Source organism: Mus caroli, chromosome 13 (genome assembly GCF_900094665.2).
Source record: "Mus caroli chromosome 13, CAROLI_EIJ_v1.1, whole genome shotgun sequence".
Classification (NCBI taxonomy): domain Eukaryota; kingdom Metazoa; phylum Chordata; class Mammalia; order Rodentia; family Muridae; genus Mus; species Mus caroli.
The window spans coordinates 68,959,679-68,981,048 of NC_034582.1; the positions used below are offsets into that span (position 1 = coordinate 68,959,679).

A 21,370-nucleotide genomic window follows, 5' to 3' on the forward strand; every position below is an offset into this window, starting at 1 on the left:
TCTCTTCCACCTGTTTGGTTAAAACAAAACAAACCAAAAAACCAGCCAAAACTAGGCAACCAGTCTGTATCATTACTTTATTGCTTATGTTACATATTCCAATTTTGTTTAAAAAGTAAGGCACATGAAAAGCCTTCTGTGCAAGTTCCATATTATTTTAAAATTCTATTGGCTAATAAAAGCATTGCAACTATAGAATTAGAGACATCTAGAAAAGAACATGATAGTTTGAGAGCAAAATCCTGAACCATTATTAGGTCTCATGGCACAATTAGTCAGCAAACCCAAGGTTTGTATCATAACAGTGTAGCTAGATTGCCACTACAGAATCACTGACCAGCGTATTCACATATGTACAGCCAGGTCCCCAAGTATGAACGATACAGCCAATGGGAAGGACAGCATCTCACTGCAGCTGTGCCCTGTTCTATCACAGGTAAGGGATTTGGCATCTTCAGTCTTTTGCATGCCGTGCTTGCTGTTCTCAAGGCCTGGTTATACAATGCTGAAGACCATGGAGAGATATTGCTCATAAGACACCTGAATCCAGCCATCCTGATCCGTGTCATAGCGTCTGAATATGTCTGTCAACCTCTGGGAGAAACACAGATATGGAGAATTTACTGTACAGAACAGTGTACTTACAATAAAGACATCTTGAGGACCCAATCTCAGAAGCACATGGATTTCCCGCATCTTCTAAAGAGACACTGAAAATGGCATTCACACAGGAAAGCACAGGTTGGGTACTCTTGAACACCTTTAGTCAGCACCATTATGAACGACAAATACCTCTACTGGCAAGAAAGTATACGTACGGCAGGTCTAGCCAACCTTATACCACATAGGCCCTTTTCTTCACATTTCACAACCACCTCCTGGACCTGGTATGGGTGTCTTAGGACAGAGACACTAGTTTATATCCTGACTATGGTCCAGAAGGGTCCAGTGAAGGAAGTGCCAACTTCATGCATTGTGTGAACATCATGCAGGGATCAGCCTTTATAGCCCACTTCCCCTCCAGCGGACTTTGGATCCAGACAGGTCCTTTCCATTCCATTTACTTTGTTGTTTGTTTTATGTTTTTGAGACAGGGTCCCACTGTGTAACCCTGGCCCCAGACTATGTCTGCAGACCAGGCTGCCCTTGAATTCATAGAGATCTACTTGCCTCCATGATAGAGTTATGGTGATTAAAGGCATGGTGCTGCCATGCTCAGATTCCACTCATATTTTATAAGACTAGGTTATATGCATGCCAGTTTTGAAGAAATTTATGAAGTCTATAATATGCTTTCAATAATTATAAAAAAAAAAGACACAAGGGAATTCCATGTGTTAACAGAAAACAATAGCCCCCGCACATCAAGCAAACCTCAACAGTGTGTGGTCTACCTCCTACTTCAGACATGAGTGGTTTTTATGAAAATGTGCTAGCACGGAGAATGGGTGTGGCGGCACACACCTGAATTTCAGCACTCAGGAGGCTGAGGCAAGACCATCCTAGGCCACGTAGCAGGAGCCTGTCTAAATGCTCCCCACCCTCCGCAAGACACTATTAGCATAAAACAAACTACTGTCATGTGGCCACAAAACTACGTGTTGATCAGTGGTAGACACAAGACACTACAATCTGAATCTTAAATATCTGCTAAAAAGATATTTATGGTACCCATGTGTTGGGAACCGTAAAACAAAAAAAAACAAAGAATAATAAATTGCTGAGAGTGCCATTTCAAGCCTGTAATCCCAGAACTTGAGAGGTGGAGGCAGAAAGACCAGGAGTTCAAGGTCACCCTCAGCTACATGGGGTGGGTGGTGGGTGGGTGGGAATCAAAGCTAGGCTGGGTTTTTTAGGAAAAGAATCCATAAAACAAAAACCACATTTCTAAGGAAACTTTTACCTATAGCCTAAAGCTTTCTCTTTCCTTTAAGATTCTCCACCTCTCTATGACTTTCAGTCATTCTTCAGAGGTAAAAGTGATCCAAGAAACTGGCTGTCCACCCCCACCCCATCCCCCAGGACACACACCACAGAGGACAGGGTAGAGGGGATGCAGAGCTTCTTCTGAACTTGATCAGGTTATTCGGGAGTCTGATAAAACTCCCAAATCTTTGCATATTCAGAAATGCAAGGATTAGAACTTTACTTACAAACAAGAACTCTTAACTTGATAATTCAGACACAGTCTATAAGATTTCCTACCCATCTCTTTCTGAAGTGTTCAGAGAACACTCTAAGCATCCCTAAGCTCATGGGAACTCTTAAGTAGCAGCAGAGGTGGTCTCCTTCAGAGACCTGAAGCTTGAATACTAATAATCCAATTCTCCGACAGCATAAGAAACACAGGTGACATGCTACGATTCTTTTTTTTTTTAAAGCAGAGTACTGTTATGTAGGTAGGCTTGCCTAGAACTCATGAACCTTATTGCTTCCGGCTTCTGGGAACTGGTATTATAGTCTTATACCATACCAGGCTCTGAATAACTTTTGTTGTTGTTATTTTTGAAGATATATTTTTATTTTATGTGTATGAATGTTTTGCCAGAATTTCTGCACACCATGTACACTCATTGCTAGTGAAGGAGAGAAGAGGGCATTGGCTCCTTGGGACCTGGAGTTACAGATGGTGGGCTGTTAGCTGCCATGTGGGTGTTGGAAATCAAACCTGGATTAGCTAGAATAGGAAGGGCTGCTGCTTTTTACTGCTAATGCATCTCTCTAGCCTCTCGGATTCCTTTGTAAAGGAATCATGGAGCACTGTAATTAGCAGTCAAGTCAGAGGAGATGCACTTTTATCCACTTTCTTTGAAATAGAACAACACTCTAAGAATATTTCCCAAAATTCTACATTATATCTCAAGATTTAATGCTGTCCACATCTCTCAGTGGTTCTGCAACCAACAAAAGTAACCTTAGCCTAGGATCAATATCTAGGAGCTTCCCTCTTTAAGAAGGGTTTTACTGAAGTATTAATGGTGAAAACATTTGCTTTCTATGTACTGACGACTCTATTTCAGAAAAAGGGCTGGAGCATGAAAGTCTCATACAGGCCACTGGGAGCTAACAAGTGCTAAGTCTGGGCATTAACCTGTTAGCCTAACTGCTGCTTTTGTTTGAAAATTCCATAGCAAAAACTTTAAGATACATAGGGCTTATCAACTTACCACATTTCCAAAGCTAAAACCTAGAGAACCTGGACCTCTATCTAAAAACAACAGCAGGGCCTACTTCTTTGACAGGAACATGCACTGGGCAATAATGGCTGTCTGTCCACCCTTCTTATGTTTAGCGAGCACATACAATGCTTGGTATGACTGCTTGGAATAATCAAGGACCACAGTGAGAATCCCATGTAGGTGGCTAATACTGGTGTAACAATGCATGCTCTTTCTAGTACATTGTATTTTATTTGTTTTATATCAGAGGTGTATTTACTGTAGTAATAAAAAAAAAGTAAAACATATGGTACACAGCTATAATTCCATTATTTTGAAGGGTGAGTTCAAAGCCAGCATAGGGTACATTGTGAATTTAAGGCCAGCCAGAGGTACAGAGACCTTGCTTCCCAAAATAAAAAGTATAGTATTTCAATTATTATCAGGGATTATGTACTATACATATTGCTAGACTTACATATGACTGGCATCAAGGTTCACCATACCAGCTTTACCATAAAAATGCAATGTCTTATGCTTAAAAGGTCATAACAGCTATGACAACAACAGGGACCAGGCACAGTCCAGGACATTATATATATATATATTTTTTTTTTTTTTGGTTTTTTTGAGACAGGGTTTCTCTGTGTAGCCCTGGCTGTCCTGGAACTCACTTTGTAGACCAGGCTGGCCTCGAACTCAGAAATCCGCCTGCCTCTGCCTCCCGAGTGCTGGGATTAAAGGCGTGCGCCACCACGCCCGGCACGACATTATAATTTTATGGAACAAATACTGAAAAATCACCATTAGGAACCTGATCCTAGTTGCAAGGGTTTAAACTAAAAAGTTTTGCTAGCACCAAACCCTAGACAGAGGAGAAGTTAAGCAGTTACTCCACGTTGGCTGCTAGTTACAGTTCCCCCATTTCTGCCCCCACCCCAGCTCCCACCGCTGCATGTCACAGCAAACCCACAGGAAGCTGCTTCATCACCTGCAAGACGATGCAGCCCTGGATGAAGTCATCAAATGCGATCTGCCCTCGTCCTTGCCTGTCAAATTTTCGGATGAGGATGTCATGGAACTGATCAGAGAGCCGGTAGCCTTGGAGAGGAAAGATTAGAGTCAGATCAGAGGCAGACTAGGAGAGGAAGATTAAAGTATAAATCACTGCCTCAACTGTCCTTTCTAAGACTCCAGAAATAAGAGGGGAAAAAAATTTATTGAAAGGCATTCTGGAAACTAAGTATGCTACCTAAATACAATATTCTGAAATAAATATGTTGTCAGGACTGTGAAGTGATCCTAAACACCAGTAACAATGAGCAAGTCCCCTTACTGTCTTGCTTCTTAGGAGCTCACTGGCTTCTGTTAGCTAACTGTGCTCATTCTGCCTGTGCGCAAGAAAACACCCACAGGGCAATTAGGCTTGGTGATCTTGAATCTAGTAGAGACACCTCACTCTGTCAGCTTATCTAGATACGAGTGTTTTCAGGGACCTGCTACCCTTGGTTACTCATCATTACACAATGTTCGGAAAGCTAAAATGTCACTAAAGGTTCTAGTTACATGTGTCTCAACATAAACAAATTATTTCGTTTGGTGTCAGGGTTCTGAAAATATGGCTAGTTTGGTGTCAGGGTTCTGAAAATATGGCTAATCAGTCTCATAAAGATTAGAATAACGTGTCACTAGGCATTAGGATTCTAAGTTTCTGAGTGTGCAGCTAATTAGTCTCATGATGTTCAGGATCAGTGGCAAATCATTGGGCATTATAAGTCCATTTCTAATTTACTGTGTTTGAAAGGTCTTCGGCAGGGGATGACAGGACGAAGATGTGTGGACACACCAGACATACAAACATCACCAGAGGCCATGTTTAAGGAGGGCACCACTCATCTGCTTCCCTTCCTTATCACTGTGCCATCGTGGTAACCTTATTACTTCAGTTTTCAGTCTTGGTGGAAGCTTTGTAGTTATATGTACACCTATTATCTGAATCTCACAGTTAATTACTGTATGAAACTTAGTCATTATACTGATAAATGTTCAACTACAAAAACATGTTCACAGCACCTTCCAGAGCAATTGTGGGGAGAGAAGATGGGAACTTATATTCAGGAACCCTACACAAATGTGTGACATTGAAACTGCTACAGGAGTCCCCTCCCTTACAAATCAAACAGAAGATAGGACCCTCAGCTGAAGTCTGAAAAAGAGAGCTTGTAGAGAAGAGCTAGCATGCCTCACTCACACCTAACATGTGAGTGGCCCTGGCTAAGCCCTGACTCTCCAAGAATAGAGCTTCAGGCCCAGGTGTAGACAGAGCAAGACAGGCACTGGTGGTCTCCTGGCAGGATAAGAAAGGACAGATGAAATAAGAACAAATATATAAGATTTCCTGTCTGTGCAAGGAAGCAATCTCATTGCTGCTAGAACCGATCTGCAATTGTTCTGACCACTGGCACTCTTGTAGGTAACGCAAAGCAAAAGACATACAGACTAGCAAAGGAAGCCACAAAGAAGGAAACCACAAAGAATGCTCCCTAGAGGGGCCAAAACCTGGCAGCAAACTGACCTCCACAGAGCTCCTTCAATACAAGGCACACAAGAACAGCACTACCTCAGAGCCAAAGCGCTTTGTGCTCAGCCCCGTGGCCTGGTTAGGACTGACCAGTGAGGTACATATTAGACTTGGCCTGTTAACTGCAAGACTGCACCCCCAACTTGTATCCATCTAATAGGATAAGGCCACCTGGAGGCCTCCACTCTTGCACAAGTAGCAAGATCAGATCATAATTTTCAACCAGGGAATTGTCTTGGAGTCAGTCTTGATCAGCTCAGGAAAGATAGACCAGGTAGAATGGCCTCACAAGAGGGCTGAAGGTAGTACAAAGACATATCTACTCTCCAACTCTGCCAGGGATATTCTTCTGTAGTCCTAGAGGTGAGAATCTTCCTGGAAATGGAAGTACTCTGTGTCTACTTCCAATAGCCAACAGCCTTTGGTGAGAGGCAAAGTCCTTCTCTACCAAGAAACTAATGATACCACCAGAAAAATGATTCCACTGACACCACTGGTCCAGGCCATTGATTTATGGGCAGCGCGCACCTAGACACTACCAGAAGCAACATTCCCCTGTGCTTCCAGAGGAATCCCAATGGAGTCACAATCTGATTAAAGTCAATGATGCCCAGTGGATACAGGAATAATTTGCATGGTATTAGTCTGTGTTCCCCCAACCAGTAAGTGGCTTGAGAAAGGCCGTGTGTGGGTCTTGCCTGATCCTAACTCAGGAAAAGCATTATTAGTATTAAAAACCATTAACCTTGTGAAATGAGTCAATGCACATCGTGGTAGAGGCTTCAGGTTTGCATAAGACTCTACCATAAAGGACATATGCACATGCACCAATATTAAACATGGGTAAAAATATGGGTAGGCGGAGATTCGCTATATTTTCATAAGTTTTTATGATTTAAAAAAAATAAAAAAAGAAAAACAAACAAAGCTATACAGTTGCCAAAGGCTAGATGGAAAAGGGGATGCTCAAAGAGATGCAGGGCTTAGGGGTAAGGGATTGTTCACTCCAACTGTGCTGCCTAATAGAACAGTTGGCTTTCCTGCAGGTGAAGTAACCAACAAGGAGCCAAAGCCTTACAGGAAGGTGTAAGTGTCCATCCAGACCTCTGTACCTGGTCACAGAACTTAACAGCATAGGTTTATGTGAACAGAAGAATCACTAGACTCACCAGACATCCTATCAGTCATGGGTACCACTGGGCGAGCCTGAAACATCACTGATGCTTTTATTCCCTACTAAGCTCCTGTTTACCCAAAAGCAACAACCCTTTTGGAAGTCAGAATCGGAACTTTTACTTCTACAGCCAACTTCCTAACAGATGCCACTGATAATATTCCAAATTAGTATGCAAACAGAAAGATATTTCCTTTTCCTGGACAGTTAAAGAGTAATGTCCTGTATCAGGGCAAACAGGAAAAACCATGGCAGGACTTCCCCTGGAGAATACACAGCAGACTGTGCTGAGAAATGATTAGAAAGTGAGGGAGATGCTGGTACTGTCCAAGATGGCCCACTGGCCCATAATCAGACACACTTTCCACTGTTGTCCTTGGGAAATCCTGAAATGTCACTGGTCTGATCATGACACAGAGGGCACTTCTTACTGGGCCTAACAACAAACCAAGAGGGGAGAGAGGACAGCAGAAAAGGGGTGGTCACTGTCATGCTTGAAGGAGAAATAATAGAATTCTAGAAGGAATAACATACTTTAGGAAATGACATATTAGTAGGAAATAACATACTTTAGGAAAGTAAAACTCAAGATATTCACAATACACTAGATTATAATTCACTTTTTAATAAAATTTTTCTGGAAGACATCTATTAGCAACCTTTTAAGAAATGAAATATACAAGGGTTTTTTTGTAAGGGCAAAAGGACAGAGTACTATATGAGAATGTTCCAAATTCCAATCTTGGTGTAACCATGACAAGTTATAGATGTGCTGCAAACTTTTCGGTGACTCCTTTGTAGTTAAAAGGTCCCACTTTTCTTTCAGATTCAAGGCTAGCTCTGGGAGCCTCTAATTATGCTCTGGACAGGTTCTATGAATACTTGTGAGAAACACAGCACACTTTGCATGCCTAAGCCCACACCAAACACACACGTACTAAATGCCATTTGAGAATGGGCACACACACTTTCTAATTTCCCACTGAAGCAAAATTTGAATGGACTGATGCATTTTATTATTTATAGAATTATGTCTTACTGTTATTTTATCACTGTGTTCGTGTAGTTTGACAAACCACTACATATATGCTGCCAACTACCCCACACAATTATGTTTTCATTTTTCTACTTTAAATTGTTCCAGAAGCCACATTCTCAATTTTGCTTAGGACACCATCTCATTTCACAAAAAGTAGATGATTTGCATAGCCCTTATCTCATTTTGGATGAAACACTGTGTGAAAGACTCCATGTCACATATACATCTTCATGACAAAAATAGAATCAAAATATGAACCTGTATAACATAAAAAGAAATTTCACATAGACTGGGTTAAAAGAATCAATAAATGGAACATAGCAAAACAAAGCTTGAGGGACTCCTATATTCCAAAATGAAATATGCTATACAATCAAGACAAGTGAATTACCAAAACCTGAGAGTGCTTGTTTGAGCTCGTTCTTGTCAATCATCCCAGAGTTGTCCCTGTCGTAGGTCCGGAAGACATTCTGCCAGTCTGTGATATACTTCCACACACCCGTGAATTCACTGAAGTTCACACCAGCCTTGTTTTCTCGGTCAAACATAGCTGAGATGAAGAGAAATAGCAGGCACACATTAAGTTTGCATGTTCAACGGCAAAATATAACCAACCACAGGACACTACTAATAGATTCATGCCACCTCGAAGACTTTCAGATGCTAGCAGGGAGCCAGCCGTCTAGTAAAGGTTAGTTTGTTGAACAAATTACTAGATTTCTAAAAGCCTACTTATCCCTGCCTAGGGTGGAGGGAGTGTAGAGGACAGTCATCTAATACTAGCCCCTAAGTAATGACCAGCAGAACACACACTCACCACTGTGTAGAAGGTAGACAGTTATGATAGAACATGTCCTGGAAAACAGAAGCACTAAGAGTGCTCTCACTTTATCAGAAGGGAAATGGAGCGCAAAGGTTAAGGCCCCATTTCCCAGCTCCAAGTCCTGAGCCAGAGTAAACCTTTTTACTGCCCAAGCATCACAACTCCAGAGGGAGGCTTACAAGAGTTCTTCTAGGTCAAGAAATGCCTGTTTTAATTAAAAGATGTCCTAGTCTATTATGATATTAACTTTAGATTTTAAAGATCTCAGTCACTCATAGGCCACCTTGACAAGTTTACCTACATCAATCTGTTGGGGTGGCTATAGCAACATAGCCTGCAAAATGCTGCTGAGGTTACGAGATACAGTGCACTTCAAAGGGGCACAGGAGAGGAAAAGTTGGGCATACACCTTGTCTCCTGTGGTAGAAGGGACTTGGCCATAAGATTTCACATTAAAGGAAGCTAGGAAAGGAAAAAGCAAGAAAAATCTACCTCCCAGGAAAGAAACCTAGGAATCAAAAGAACAGTAAATCTCTAAGACTGTACTTACAGGTTCCATCCTCTTTTTCATCTGAAGCTTAATCCTTGCTTACACATGCAACCCGCTGTGGTGGCCTAAAGGAGAATGACCCTCACAGGCTCACATATTTGAACACGTGGGTCCCAAGTGATGGTGCTGGCCAGAAGAGCTTTGAAGTTTCAAAGTGGTCTTTCACTCTCTCTCTTTCCACTTCGGGCTTGCGGTTCAAGATGTGAGCTCTCAGAGTCCTGTTTATGCCAGCAGGCCTGCTACCTAATGCCAGGCTTCCCACTACTATGGACTCGAACCCTGGACCTCCAACACTGTAAGCCCAAATAGTGTCTTTCTTCACCTTAGTCATGGTGTTTTATCATAGTAATGGAAAAGTGACTAACACACAGAGAGAACCAAAACTGACAACCCACATCTTGGTAAGAAAGAAAGGATGGAAATCTTTCCTGGAGGGCCCACCTCCAGCTCCAGCTCAGACCTTGGTACATGCATATTAAATTCAACCAAATACTAGCTCTCAAAACAAATAGAAACGACTAAAACATGGAGGTAATAATCAGTTACACGCATGAAATTCAGCAGGAAGAATTATCAGATGCAGGCTGCCTTCTTACAGGACTTTGAAATCATCCATGACACAAGATAAAGGAGATGTAAATTAACATATGTAATTCTTAAGTAAAAACATTCTATAAGGTTTAAGACTATTACATATAATATTTAAATAAAAGAATCACAAACATGAATTTTAAAAGATACTACCAAAATAACAAAATAAGGCTTAAAGAAAACTGTAGTGTGGAGATTTTATGGATCTATAACCTTAGAATTAGAAATGGAGAGGATGAACTACGATGTAAACTTAAACTAATGGATAAATGAAGACATCTACATACACAGAAGCAGAGAGGATGAAACATAAGAGCCCACGCAATATTTGGATGGAGTTATTATAGTTGCTCCCAGAGAAACATCTAGCTGGTCTGCGTGGATACTTACAAATGATTGACCTCACAGTCACTGGGTTAAAAGGAGTCCATGTACCTGAAAACAAGTGACATTATATCAATTAGACCAAAGCAGATTAAGTTACAAGAAGCTCTAAGTGTCTGGTCTATTGTTAGTCGATGAGACTCAGTGGCCTGCTTTGGATCAGAGTTTGCAAGCAGGGGTCTGCTTCCTAGGACACCAGGAGATCTGGCTGCCTTAACCTGTATGAGCGCTTAGCAATCCCGGTCAGTACCTAGTCAGTACTGCTGAGTTTAACCTATCTGTAATTACCAGGAGCTGGCTGCTGCTTCAGAGCTTCACTTGTGTGAATTTGACTGTGCTGGGGGTCCTAAAGACCACCTTCAGGCTTGACAATGCTCTGGGACTGTTAGTGACTGAATAATAATTTTACAGGTAATCATCTTGCATAGATAGAGGTAGGATTTCCTGTAGCTCTTTTTTTTAATCCTAAACTACAATTCGATAAACTTTGATAAAATGTCTTCAAAAGAATTTAAAAAAAAGAGAGAGAGAAAATAAGACTGTTTTAAAAGTATAACTAAAACACGCACCTCAAACCACCAGTCTATTCAGTAAGTCAAACCTACCTCAAGAGCACTAAAGAGAGGTGAGCACACTGACACCCACGTGCCTCTACTCCCAGCATGAAATTAGGAGTTCAAAATCATCCTCAGCCAAGCAGTAGTTTAAGTAAAAGTCAGCCCGGGCTACACCTCACAAAAGACCAACCAACCAACCAACCAACAAAAAGGAGATTGAGGAAATGTACTGTTAATCTATAACCCCAGGAGTTTGTGACAACATTATTTCATAGCAGCAGAGAAACCCTATGCTAGCTGACCTTGGCAACTTGACTGGAATTAGAAACAATCACCTCGGAGATTAGTATGACACATCTCTATGTTTATCAAGCATTTCCAGACAGAATGAACTTGAGGGAAAGACCCACCCTGAATGTATGTGGCATTGTTCCATGGAGTGGGGCCCAGACAGAGTAAAACGGGAAGAAGAAGCTGGAGGGACAGAGGACACTGGCATTCCTGTTCTAGGCTCCCTGGCTGCCAGCAAGTAAATGGTTCTGTCCCACCAAACCCTCCCCTTCTGGATGGACTGAACCCAAACTGTGACCCAAAACAAATTTTTCTTTCCATGAGTTGCTTCTAGAAGGTCACAGAGCTGAGAAAACAAATCCTGATCTGTGCTCTACCTGTCTACTGACCATATTCTTCTATGTAAATAAGTCTCACAGAGGCCCACTGGACTCATAAGCACTCCTAGCAGGATGGCAACTACACAGCAACAAAGAGGTTTTAGAGATGACTAAATTGAAGTTAGAAACCATGTTATTTTTAACTTCATGCTTCCCTTCCAATAGCATATTAATTAAATTTCCTAAAATAGTTTAATTTGATTCCAAAACCAGCAATCCTAGCAATTAGCAATCCTAGAAGACTAATTAGAAGTCAAAATAGTTTAAATCATGTAAGCATAGCAATTCTGAGAAGGGCTGAGAACTCATATGCAACTATCCAACACTAACTGTCCCTGAACTGTACAGTGTGAACCTTCTTCATGAAGCTTATAATCTAAAAGCCAGAGAGACCTAAAGCTTGAAAGGTATTCCCTCTGAAACTGAAAGTAGCATTTAGTTGCCATGGTAACCTTATTAAAAGTCAGATGCTTTGCACAGTAATTACATCATAAGAACTCCAGCCTTATGAACAGGAGAGAGAGAGAGAGAAAGAGAGAGAGAGAGAGAGAGGACAGAGTGTATTAACTTTAACAGTTGCTTGAAGGACACTAAGCCCTTGTTTGTGTCAGAACCAGTTTGAAATTGGTGCCCATGCTAAATAGGGAAAATTTTTGGTTTATGCTGGGGGTATAAGAACTGGCCCCATGTGTACAAGCAGACCTTTAATAATCTATGTGTCCAAAAGGCTTTGGTAACTATTTGTTTTTGTTTGTATTTTTGGAAAAACCAAGATTAACTAAATACATTTTTCTCTTCGCATTAGCTATTAAAAATTTTAAAGTTGGGGCTGGAGAGATGGCTCAGCGGGTAAGAGCACTGACTGCTTTTCTGAAGGTCCTGAGTTCAAATCCCGGCAACCACATGGTGGCTCATAACCATCCGTAATGAGATCTGACGCCTTCTTCTGGTGTGTCTGAAGACAGCTACAGTGTACTTACATATAATAATAAATAAATCTTTTAAAAAATTTTTAAAGTCAGATTTATGATTTATTAATAACCTCCTTTCCTCTTTACCACCTTATTCTCTATTTCTCAGCTAATGTGATTAAATTCTATTTATTTATTTTTGTATTCTGACTATTTGGAATAGAGCTGATTATCAGTGAGCATAAATGCTAGTAGTGCAGTGGTCATAAATGTTCTATCACAGAGCAGGTGACACATGACACCAGTATTTCTGTCCTGATACCTGAGATGTTGTCACCTCCTTTCACCCTGACGCCTTTATGCTTTTTTACCTTGTCTGTACCAGTTGTAGGTCACTAAACTTGTGATCCAAACCATTAGACACCTACTTTCCTGTCTACATGCCTCTCTTCATTGGAAGATGTACCTCATACCACATGGGTGTGGCTTCCCTTACCTTCAAGCCAGACTTCTCTTTTTGCCTGATAACTCCTGACAAAGTCTACCTCCTTAATACTGTAATAATACAGCACAGTAGCTAACTTATAGACCATCATTATACCATTAGGTGATAGGAAACCAACAAGATTTAAAGTGGCCCCTTGACAATAGCATCTTGTAGTCCTCACGGGTTAAGTAAGTAAAAATTGTGTCAATTCTATCACATTTGTGAAAGGCAAAGATCACTGAAACACAAATGAACCAAAGCATTCCTTTAATTTGGACACCAAGGCTCTGAGGCACTATCTAGCACCTCACTTGCCTCTCCCTTCATTGAATCAAATTACAAGAAAAGGCTCCCCAGTAGAACAAAAATGAGCCTTTTAAATTTCCATCGTGTCTTAAAAGTAATCCCTTTCCAGGCTTATATAGCACACCTAAGGAAAAAACAATCTCTAAATACAATAATTAGAAAAGAAAGCCACACCTAAAGAATTACAAGTGACATTTAATAAGAAAAATGTCTCTAGGGTTATACATGTACTCAGTTCTACTGGTGCGTGTAGCTCTAGGCTCTATCCTCAGTACAGAGCAAACCAGCACTAAGTGCTCAGGAGTTAGAGGCAGAAGTCTAAGGGTCATCCTTGAATACATAGAAGTTCAAGGCCAGTCTAGGACTAATGAGTTGGTCAAAAACAAAAAACAAACAAAAAACCCACAAAAAACAAAAACACAAAAAACAAAAACAAAAACCAAAAACACAAAAAACAAAAACAAAAACAAAAAACAAAAAAGAAAAAAGGAGGGGGCAGGATGAGGAGGCTGGAGAGACAGCCCAGGAGTTTAGCACACTTGTTGCTGTTGCACAGGATGCACGTTTGATCCTCAGCAACTACATGGTAGCTTACAACCATTTATAACTTCAGTTCCAGGGGATCAGATGCCCACTTCTATATTCCATGGGCAGCAGGTATACACTTGGTGCGCTTACATACATACAAGCAGGTCAAACATTCATACAAATAAAATAAATATCAAAATTAAATAAAAAATTTTAAAGAAAAAAAATTGTCTCTAATGGTACCACTAAAGATTAATGACAATAACACCGGCAAGAACGTGACTCCATGAAGAGCTCCATAAAAAAGCCACAGTCTTCTCAATTCTCCTGGGAGACAGTGTTCCTCACATTATACAAATACCTCCCCTTGCTCCTGCTGACAGCATCTCCCATATCTCTATTTCCTAAACTAGACCTCGAGTTTTAAAGTTTTTATGTATATGTGTGTGTGTATAATATATATTAACATATTATACAACAGAATATTAATATAGTATTTTATAATAAAAATAATCCTACTTTACATTCATTGGTGTGAGAGTGTCACATCCTCTGGAATTGGAGTTATGTGCAGTTGTGAGCTGCCATGTGGTTGCTGGGAATTAAACCCAGGTCCTCTGGAAGAGCAGCCAGTGTTCTTGACCTTTGAGCCATCTCTCCAGCACCCCCAACTCAGTGCACCCTTTTTTTAAGTTTTAGCAGTTCTTTGTTTTTGTTTTTCAAGACAGGGTTTCTCTGTATGGTCCTGGCTGTCCTGGAACTCACTTTGTAGACCAGGCTGGCCTCGAACTCAGAAATCCGCCTGCCTCTGCCTCCCAAGTGCTGGGATTAAAGGTGTGCGCCACCACCGCCCGGCAAGTTTTAGCAGTTCTTATAGCAAACACATTACCACAAAAGTACCTAAGGACCATCTTGAAGCCTTTTAAAAACTAAGCAATCACTTCTAAATGTCACCTGACAATTTGTCAGTGTCCCCGATGATCCTCTTCAGAACAGTTGCTAAGACTGATAGCAGGTCAAAGGCCTTCTGGATAAGTAAGGGACCTCTGTTGCACAGAGCTCACCTTTTTAACTCTTGGGCAAGGTCTACGCTATAGCTCCCATTTCTCAGAAAGCAGTTTCAGAGACTCACATACATTTGTTCTGGAGCTTGGTAAGGCAACAATGATAATTAAGAAAATACAAACACAGTAGCTTAGAAAACATCTTTACCTTATACTGGTAATGGCAACTTAGTCTTAAGGACTTCTTTGGAAATAATTCCAGGAAGGAAACTGCTTACTGTGCATGAATCGGGCTTCAACTCACCATTGGATAATGCTTGCTGAAGCTCATTGTCTGAAATCACTCCACTCCTGTCTTTATCAACCCTACAAAAACAAACAAACAAACAAAAAACAGGTAAGTTGGTGATTAAATGTAAAGGAAGTATTAAAAATAAAACATAGCCAAGACATCATTTTCATCAATCTACACTAGGTCTGGAATGTTACTCTGGCCAGACCTTCCTCTTTGCTCAGCTGGAATGTCACACGCCCCCAGGTGTGCCAGAGACTAATGAACAACCAGAAGCAGTAGGAGGGGTTGAGTCATCTTTTCTCTATTCCTTTTCAAGTTTTCTGTTAGCTCTTCAAGTCTGCTTAATTTATACCTGCACCAGTTCATCATAATAGGTAAAGATTCTCTAGAACGAATAAGTCATTCTTTGGCACGAGTCAGTGGAAAGACAATCAGTCATTCAGAAGGACGGCCAGGGACAGAAGACATGCAATAGCAGCCAGCTCTTTTCACTGATGCCGTTTTCCTGACTCAAGATTTGTCCTGTTTCTAACGCAAGCACCTGACCCTGTAGGGCGGCGACTGGTCCGCGCCCTTCGGCCCTGGGCAAAGTCACTGCCAACATGACCCTGAACCCTGTGCTTTTGTAGAAGAGAGAAAGTCGGGGATGGAGGGGAGTAGGAAGGGCTGGGAAGGAGGTCGGGGTGATAAAGGGGTGGGGAGAGGGAGAACTGGAGGGTAGGCCCTGGAAAATGGGGACCGACCCAAGGGCTGAAGGAGCTGAGCGGCGCTGGCCTTACCGCTGGAAGACGTTCCACAGGAAGCTCTGGTCTGGCAGTGCAGCTCCAGCAGCAGGGCCAGGGCCAGCACCCGGGCCTGGGCGGTAGGAGTAGGCAGCCATGGGCTGATGCACAGCGGCAACGCGGCCCAGCTCCACAAGCTATGCTTCCGCCTCAGTTATGGGGCAGGACCAAGAGCCCACAACTTCCTGGGAACAACGGAAGCGCGCACCTTTGAGTCACTTGGCAGGCGTGGTCCGTTGCCACGCAACGTCTGGAGGGCCTTGGGGTTAGTCTGAGCTCCGCCTCCTACTCTAGCCCGGCCTTGGGTGTCCCTTTCCTTTCAGCCCCACCCGGCTCCGCCCTCCTGCGTGTCTCGGCCCGAAGCTGCGGCGGGTGAGCTCAGAAGAGACCACACCGTGAGGGGTCGACCCGAGCTTACAAAACGCGTCCACCTGTAACGGAAAGTGGTGAAAGCTTTCACTTGGACCGACGGCTTCCCTTTACGTCTGCATTAGTATTTAGTGCGAATGTGATGTGCACCAACCGCATGAAGTCCTCGGCGGAAACGCAAAGTGCATTTTGTGCACTCTGGAGTTTGTCCGTCTGTCCGTACTACACCTTCTTGCCTTCCCACTTGCTTATATCGGTTTATGCCCAGCCTCCCTAGGTTTGCAGTGACTTCATTTGTAAATGGCCCGAGTGAGGTTTGGTCCTGAGGTGAGAGCTGTGTTTTCTCCCCCCCCCCCCTTACTTGGACTTCTGTACTTTTGGTGGTTACTCCTTTTAATTATAAGTATTCCTTCTTTCGTTCTAGATACTAATTCTATGATGCTTTTATAGTTTGGAATGTCCCTAAATGGGAAAATGCATAGCATTGGGGCAACTACCAACCGGTCACATTCACGAGCTGTCAGGCCATCCTCCCACCTAAATCTGAATGCTGTGAATAGCTCAAGATACAGATTACTCCGTTCTGCCATAGGATTATTCCAGCCTTCCGATAGTCCTCATCCAGGGACGGACTTATCATAATAAGAACTGCTATGCTGTCTTTATGGGGGTTTTGTTTACCCCTTAACTAAAGAAGAGGGTGAAGAGACCAAGGGCCAAGAGTATGGCCTTGTACATCTGAAACTTCCATGTGGATAATCATCCATTATTTAACACAGCTATAGATCTGATCAACTCCCAACTGTATCGTTTTCTGCTCCATTTCTCTTGTTCTTGGGACATCTTAAGAGACTTTCAAATTGTTCAAAGAAACATCTTATAGCTTTGACATTTACCTCAAAATCTACAAAATTCTTTAAGAAAGGTAGATTTTCTTCCAGGATTTGGTGAATTCATTTTTTATAATTTCTCATAAACTGTTCATCTCACTTTTGAATAACCTTTTAGACTTTTCTGGTTCTTTTATTTAGAATCTATTTAGATCTATTTTTATTCTGTCCTCTCTCTGGCTCCTTTCCTCTTTACCAGAAATACAAAAATATTAACCATAATTTTCCTACTTGAACTGGAAGTTTTCCAGTACAGAGAAACTTCAGCAGACCTGAGGCTGCTGAATCTGGAACTCTACCAGCTGTTTGCTGACTTTGGAATGCTATAAAGGTCCAGTCCCAAAGAGACCACCTTCTGCAACAGCTTACAGGTAGTTGTCTTCCAGGTGCCACCACCTATCTCCTTACCCTATCTCAGGTTTAGTTTCCTCTAACCAGGTCTGTTCTAAGCTTTCCAGTAGAGAAATAAATGAGATAACCCTGTCCTCCTATGATGTTAATCATATCATGTGTCTGCATATTGGGCCACTCTTTCCTTTAACCTAATTCTCTGCGCTACTTCTTTGAGCTACTAGATACACAAAATCGTTTTCCTTTAGAACTTTTCTAAACATTGGCTCTTTCTGGGAGCTGAGGTGCATGAAATGGGTAAGTCATTGTCCTATCTTTTGCATAAAGATCTTTTTGTATGTGCACAGACCCATGCATGTTCTTATACATATCTAATTTAAATGTACCTCTAGGCCACATCGGTTCCTTTGCTTACAGGTGGAATGCACCCTGAACATTTGCACATGGAAGACAAATTTTCAGTTAACCTTTCCTGACAGCCAAATATGCTCAGCACACCCTTCTTTCTCTAGTGTTAAAACTGTCACTTGGCTCCAATAAAATTCTGGTTTGAATTTAATACCAGAGAACCTACCACTCTTTATGTAACTCAAGCTTCTTAGTGAGTATTGCTGAGTGTGTCAAATGTGCGCTAGATGGTGTGAGGGAGCAGCAAATGTCCACAAACCACCACTGACCAAAGATGAACTGGTTCTGATATACTTGGTCTGACATAGCCACTTGTCACATGAGGCTACAAAGAACTGAGATGGACCAGTGTAATTGAAGTAGGTTCAAATTTCAAGCTAATTAAAACGTAACCAGCTACATGTAACCATGACAAAGCATTGCTCAGTGCAAGTCTGAATGTGTCTTTTTGTTTCCTTCAAGGGGCCATTATACCTGGCACCTTTCTTTACTCACCTGATTTGCTGCTGCTTTTACAATGTTTAATTTTTGAAGTTCTGAGACCTGCATTTTGAAAGAGTCTGATTCCTAGGTCAGTAGTGAATTATAGAAATTTACATTTCTGATTACTAGGAAACCATCACCATATTATGCTGCAGGAGATTCTTGTGTTTCAAGTACTAAGCTTCACTATTGCTCTGACAGTCTAGCACTCCCATAAAGCTTTGCATACTCATTAAATGTTCTGAATGGAGCCATGTTACTCAGTAGCCTCAACTTCCCACTTGCTAGCCTGCCTTCTGGTAGGCCATGTCATTCTAGAATTTTCAAATTCCTTGGTCATTCTAGAAATACAAATTTTGGGGTGCAACCAGAAGTTTAGGAACTGAAATTCCTGGTGCAATAAAGCAGGTCCATCTTCTGCTTCTCTTCTCACTAGTGTTTTTGTTGGTTTGTTTTTTAAAGCAAACAAGCATACATTTATGTTATATGAAACATTTGATTTATGTGTGTTTGTGTGAGATTCTTTCTATATAGCACAAGCTATGTTTAAACTTCCTTTTTAATTTTCATTATTTTTAATTATGTATGTGTCTGTGTGAGTGTGGGCCTAAGTGCAGGTACCCAAGGAGAACAGAGGATAGTTAAAGATAGTTATGAGCTACCCCATGTACTGGGGACTCAGGTTCTCTGAAAGAAAAGTATGAACTTTTAACCTCTAAACTATCTCTCTAGTCACATCTCAATTTTTTTATCCTCACACATCAGCCTCCAGGGTACTGGAAAAACAGGCACAGACCACACCTAAGATCTTCCTCATTCCTTCTCTCAGCTTTACAGTACCTCCACCATAGATGAATCACTGATCCCCCAGCAAGGAACTGTTGTTTTTAATATTAAAAAGACAATAAATGGTTAGAACTGTGGGCTTTCGTTCCCAGCCACCTTGTTCCCAAAAATAACGACTCTGAGACCAATTGTTTACTAATAAATGATTAGGCCATAAGCTTTGGCGTATTCCCTGACTAGCTAGTTACTTATATGACATAAATTAGTCTATGTCTTCCACATAGTTAGTTACCTCTCCTCAGGTTTATGCAACCATCTCTTCCAGAGTTGAAGGCGAATCTCTCATATGCCTCACTGTTTCAGACTTCTTTCTCTCCCTGTCAGATGTCCCACCTTCTACTTCTGCTTTGGCTCACTGGCCATAGATTTTATTGAAGGCGATGCTTCCACACAGCATGTAAAGATTCTCTACACAGACAAAGCATTAAACTAAGATTCTCCTGCCTCAGCTTTGAGTTCTGAGATTACAGGTATGTGCCACCATGCCCTGCTTAAGTTTCATCCTGCCCTCTAATTGGATTATGAAAAATATGAGCTCCACTTCCATTTTCCTGAAGACTCAATCTTAAAGCTCATTTCGTTTCTTAAGTAGAGTCCTAGAACTGTTGAGACACAGAGCAAATGCTTAGTTTTGTTAGATGTTGCCAAATTCTCTTCTACCAAAGCTGTAGTGATTTGCATTCCCATCGGCCATGTACAAGAGTCCTTGCATACCATCACTTTGTGTGTTGTTTACAGTGTTTACCAATTTTATAGGTGAGGAATCTTTTATTGTTTTTTGGAAACAAAGTCTTGCTAGGTAGACCTAGCTGGCCTCCAACATGGGGCAGGCAATCTCCTGCCTCACCCTCTCAAGTGCTGCGAGAATAGGCAAGCAGCATCATGTCTGCCTGTGGTGGTTTGAATATGCTTGGCCCAAGGAGTGGCACTTGGAGTAGGTATGGCCTTGTTGGAGGAAGTGTGTCACTGTGGGGATAAGCCCTGAGCCTTTCCTCCTAACCATGTGGGAGCCAGTCTTCTCCTAGTGGTCTTCAGATCAAAATGTAGAACTCATGTACTGACAGTTCCTCCTGTGCCATGCCTGCCTGGATGCTGCCATGCTCCCACCTTGATGATAATGGACAGAACCTCTGAACCTGTAAGCCAGCCCCAATGAAATGTTATCCTTTATAAGAGTTGTCTTGGTCATGGTATCTGTTCACAGCAATGGAAACTTGACTAATACACTGGCTTTCGTATAGCTTTTCTCGCCTCCTCCTTTTCTTCCTCTTCTTCTTCCTCCTCCTCTTCCTTCTTTTTTAAGTTTTGAGGTATAATTAGCAGAAAATAACCAACATAATTATCACATAAAACTTTCCTCCTAATCTTAGGGACCTCTTCCTCCTTTTCCAAATCTGCATAGAGCTACTGATCTTGTTATTACATGTCAGTTTGCAGTTTCTAGACTTCAAGTGCAATCAGTGTGTACCTTCTTGACTTCTTACCCTTGTCAATAGCACTGAGATTCATCCATGCTGCTGTGTATACCAAAGTCTGTCCTTTTCTAGTAGTGATGAGCATTATATGGACAAAATACAATCTTTTTTTTTCCTGCATGCAAAAAGCAACTTTTCTGTGGCTACTTTCTATAACAGACACAAAACTTGTGGGTCATTTTCAGTGGCTAGATTCCTCTCACCTTTCCTCTTTTATTTCTGGCCCGACAACCCTAATATCAAGCTCCAGTCTCCACATAAGCATGTACTATGCATATTTCATTTCTTTTGCTGTGCTAGAACACCTTGACCAAAAGCAACTTTGAGAAAGGGTTTATTTGGCTTACAATTGCTGGTTAAAGTCCTTCATTTCAAGGAAGTCAGGGCATGAACTTGAAGCAACTAGTTACATTCACAGTGAGAAGTAGACAATGAATAACTGCATGCATGGGGAAGGCTCAGCTTACTCTTATACAGTTCAGACTCCTTTGACTAGAGAATGACGGTGGGCTGTCTTCCTTAGCAATTAATCAAGCCAATCCCTCAAAGACATGCCCATGGACCAAGGAAACAGAAGCAATCCTTCACTGAGACTCTCTTCTTAGGTGATGCTAGATTTTTGTCAAGTTGACAAAGCTAGCCAGCACATACATCCTCAAATATACATGGATATATGCATCTACCTCTACCCACCAGGAACCTAAACA

General features: G+C 41.6%; 1 protein-coding gene across 2 annotated transcripts; it reads right to left on the bottom strand.

The window, feature by feature from the left end:
- Positions 1-60: 60 nt before the first annotated feature.
- Pdcd6 (programmed cell death 6) lies at positions 61-16,053 on the bottom strand. 2 transcript variants are annotated; one of them, XM_021180116.2, is made up of 6 exons: positions 15,839-16,053; positions 15,069-15,130; positions 10,307-10,351; positions 8,350-8,502; positions 4,150-4,259; positions 61-594 (listed from the first exon to the last, which is right to left on the bottom strand). In XM_021180116.2, the coding sequence occupies exons 1-6, from the start codon at positions 15,937-15,939 to the stop codon at positions 496-498; spliced, it is 570 nt and encodes a 189-aa protein (XP_021035775.1). In that variant the 5' UTR covers positions 15,940-16,053; the 3' UTR covers positions 61-495. The 2 variants fall into 2 exon arrangements, with proteins under 2 accessions (XP_021035775.1, XP_021035774.1); XM_021180115.2 differs by having other exon boundaries at positions 8,344-8,502.
- Positions 16,054-21,370: the final 5,317 nt, after the last annotated feature.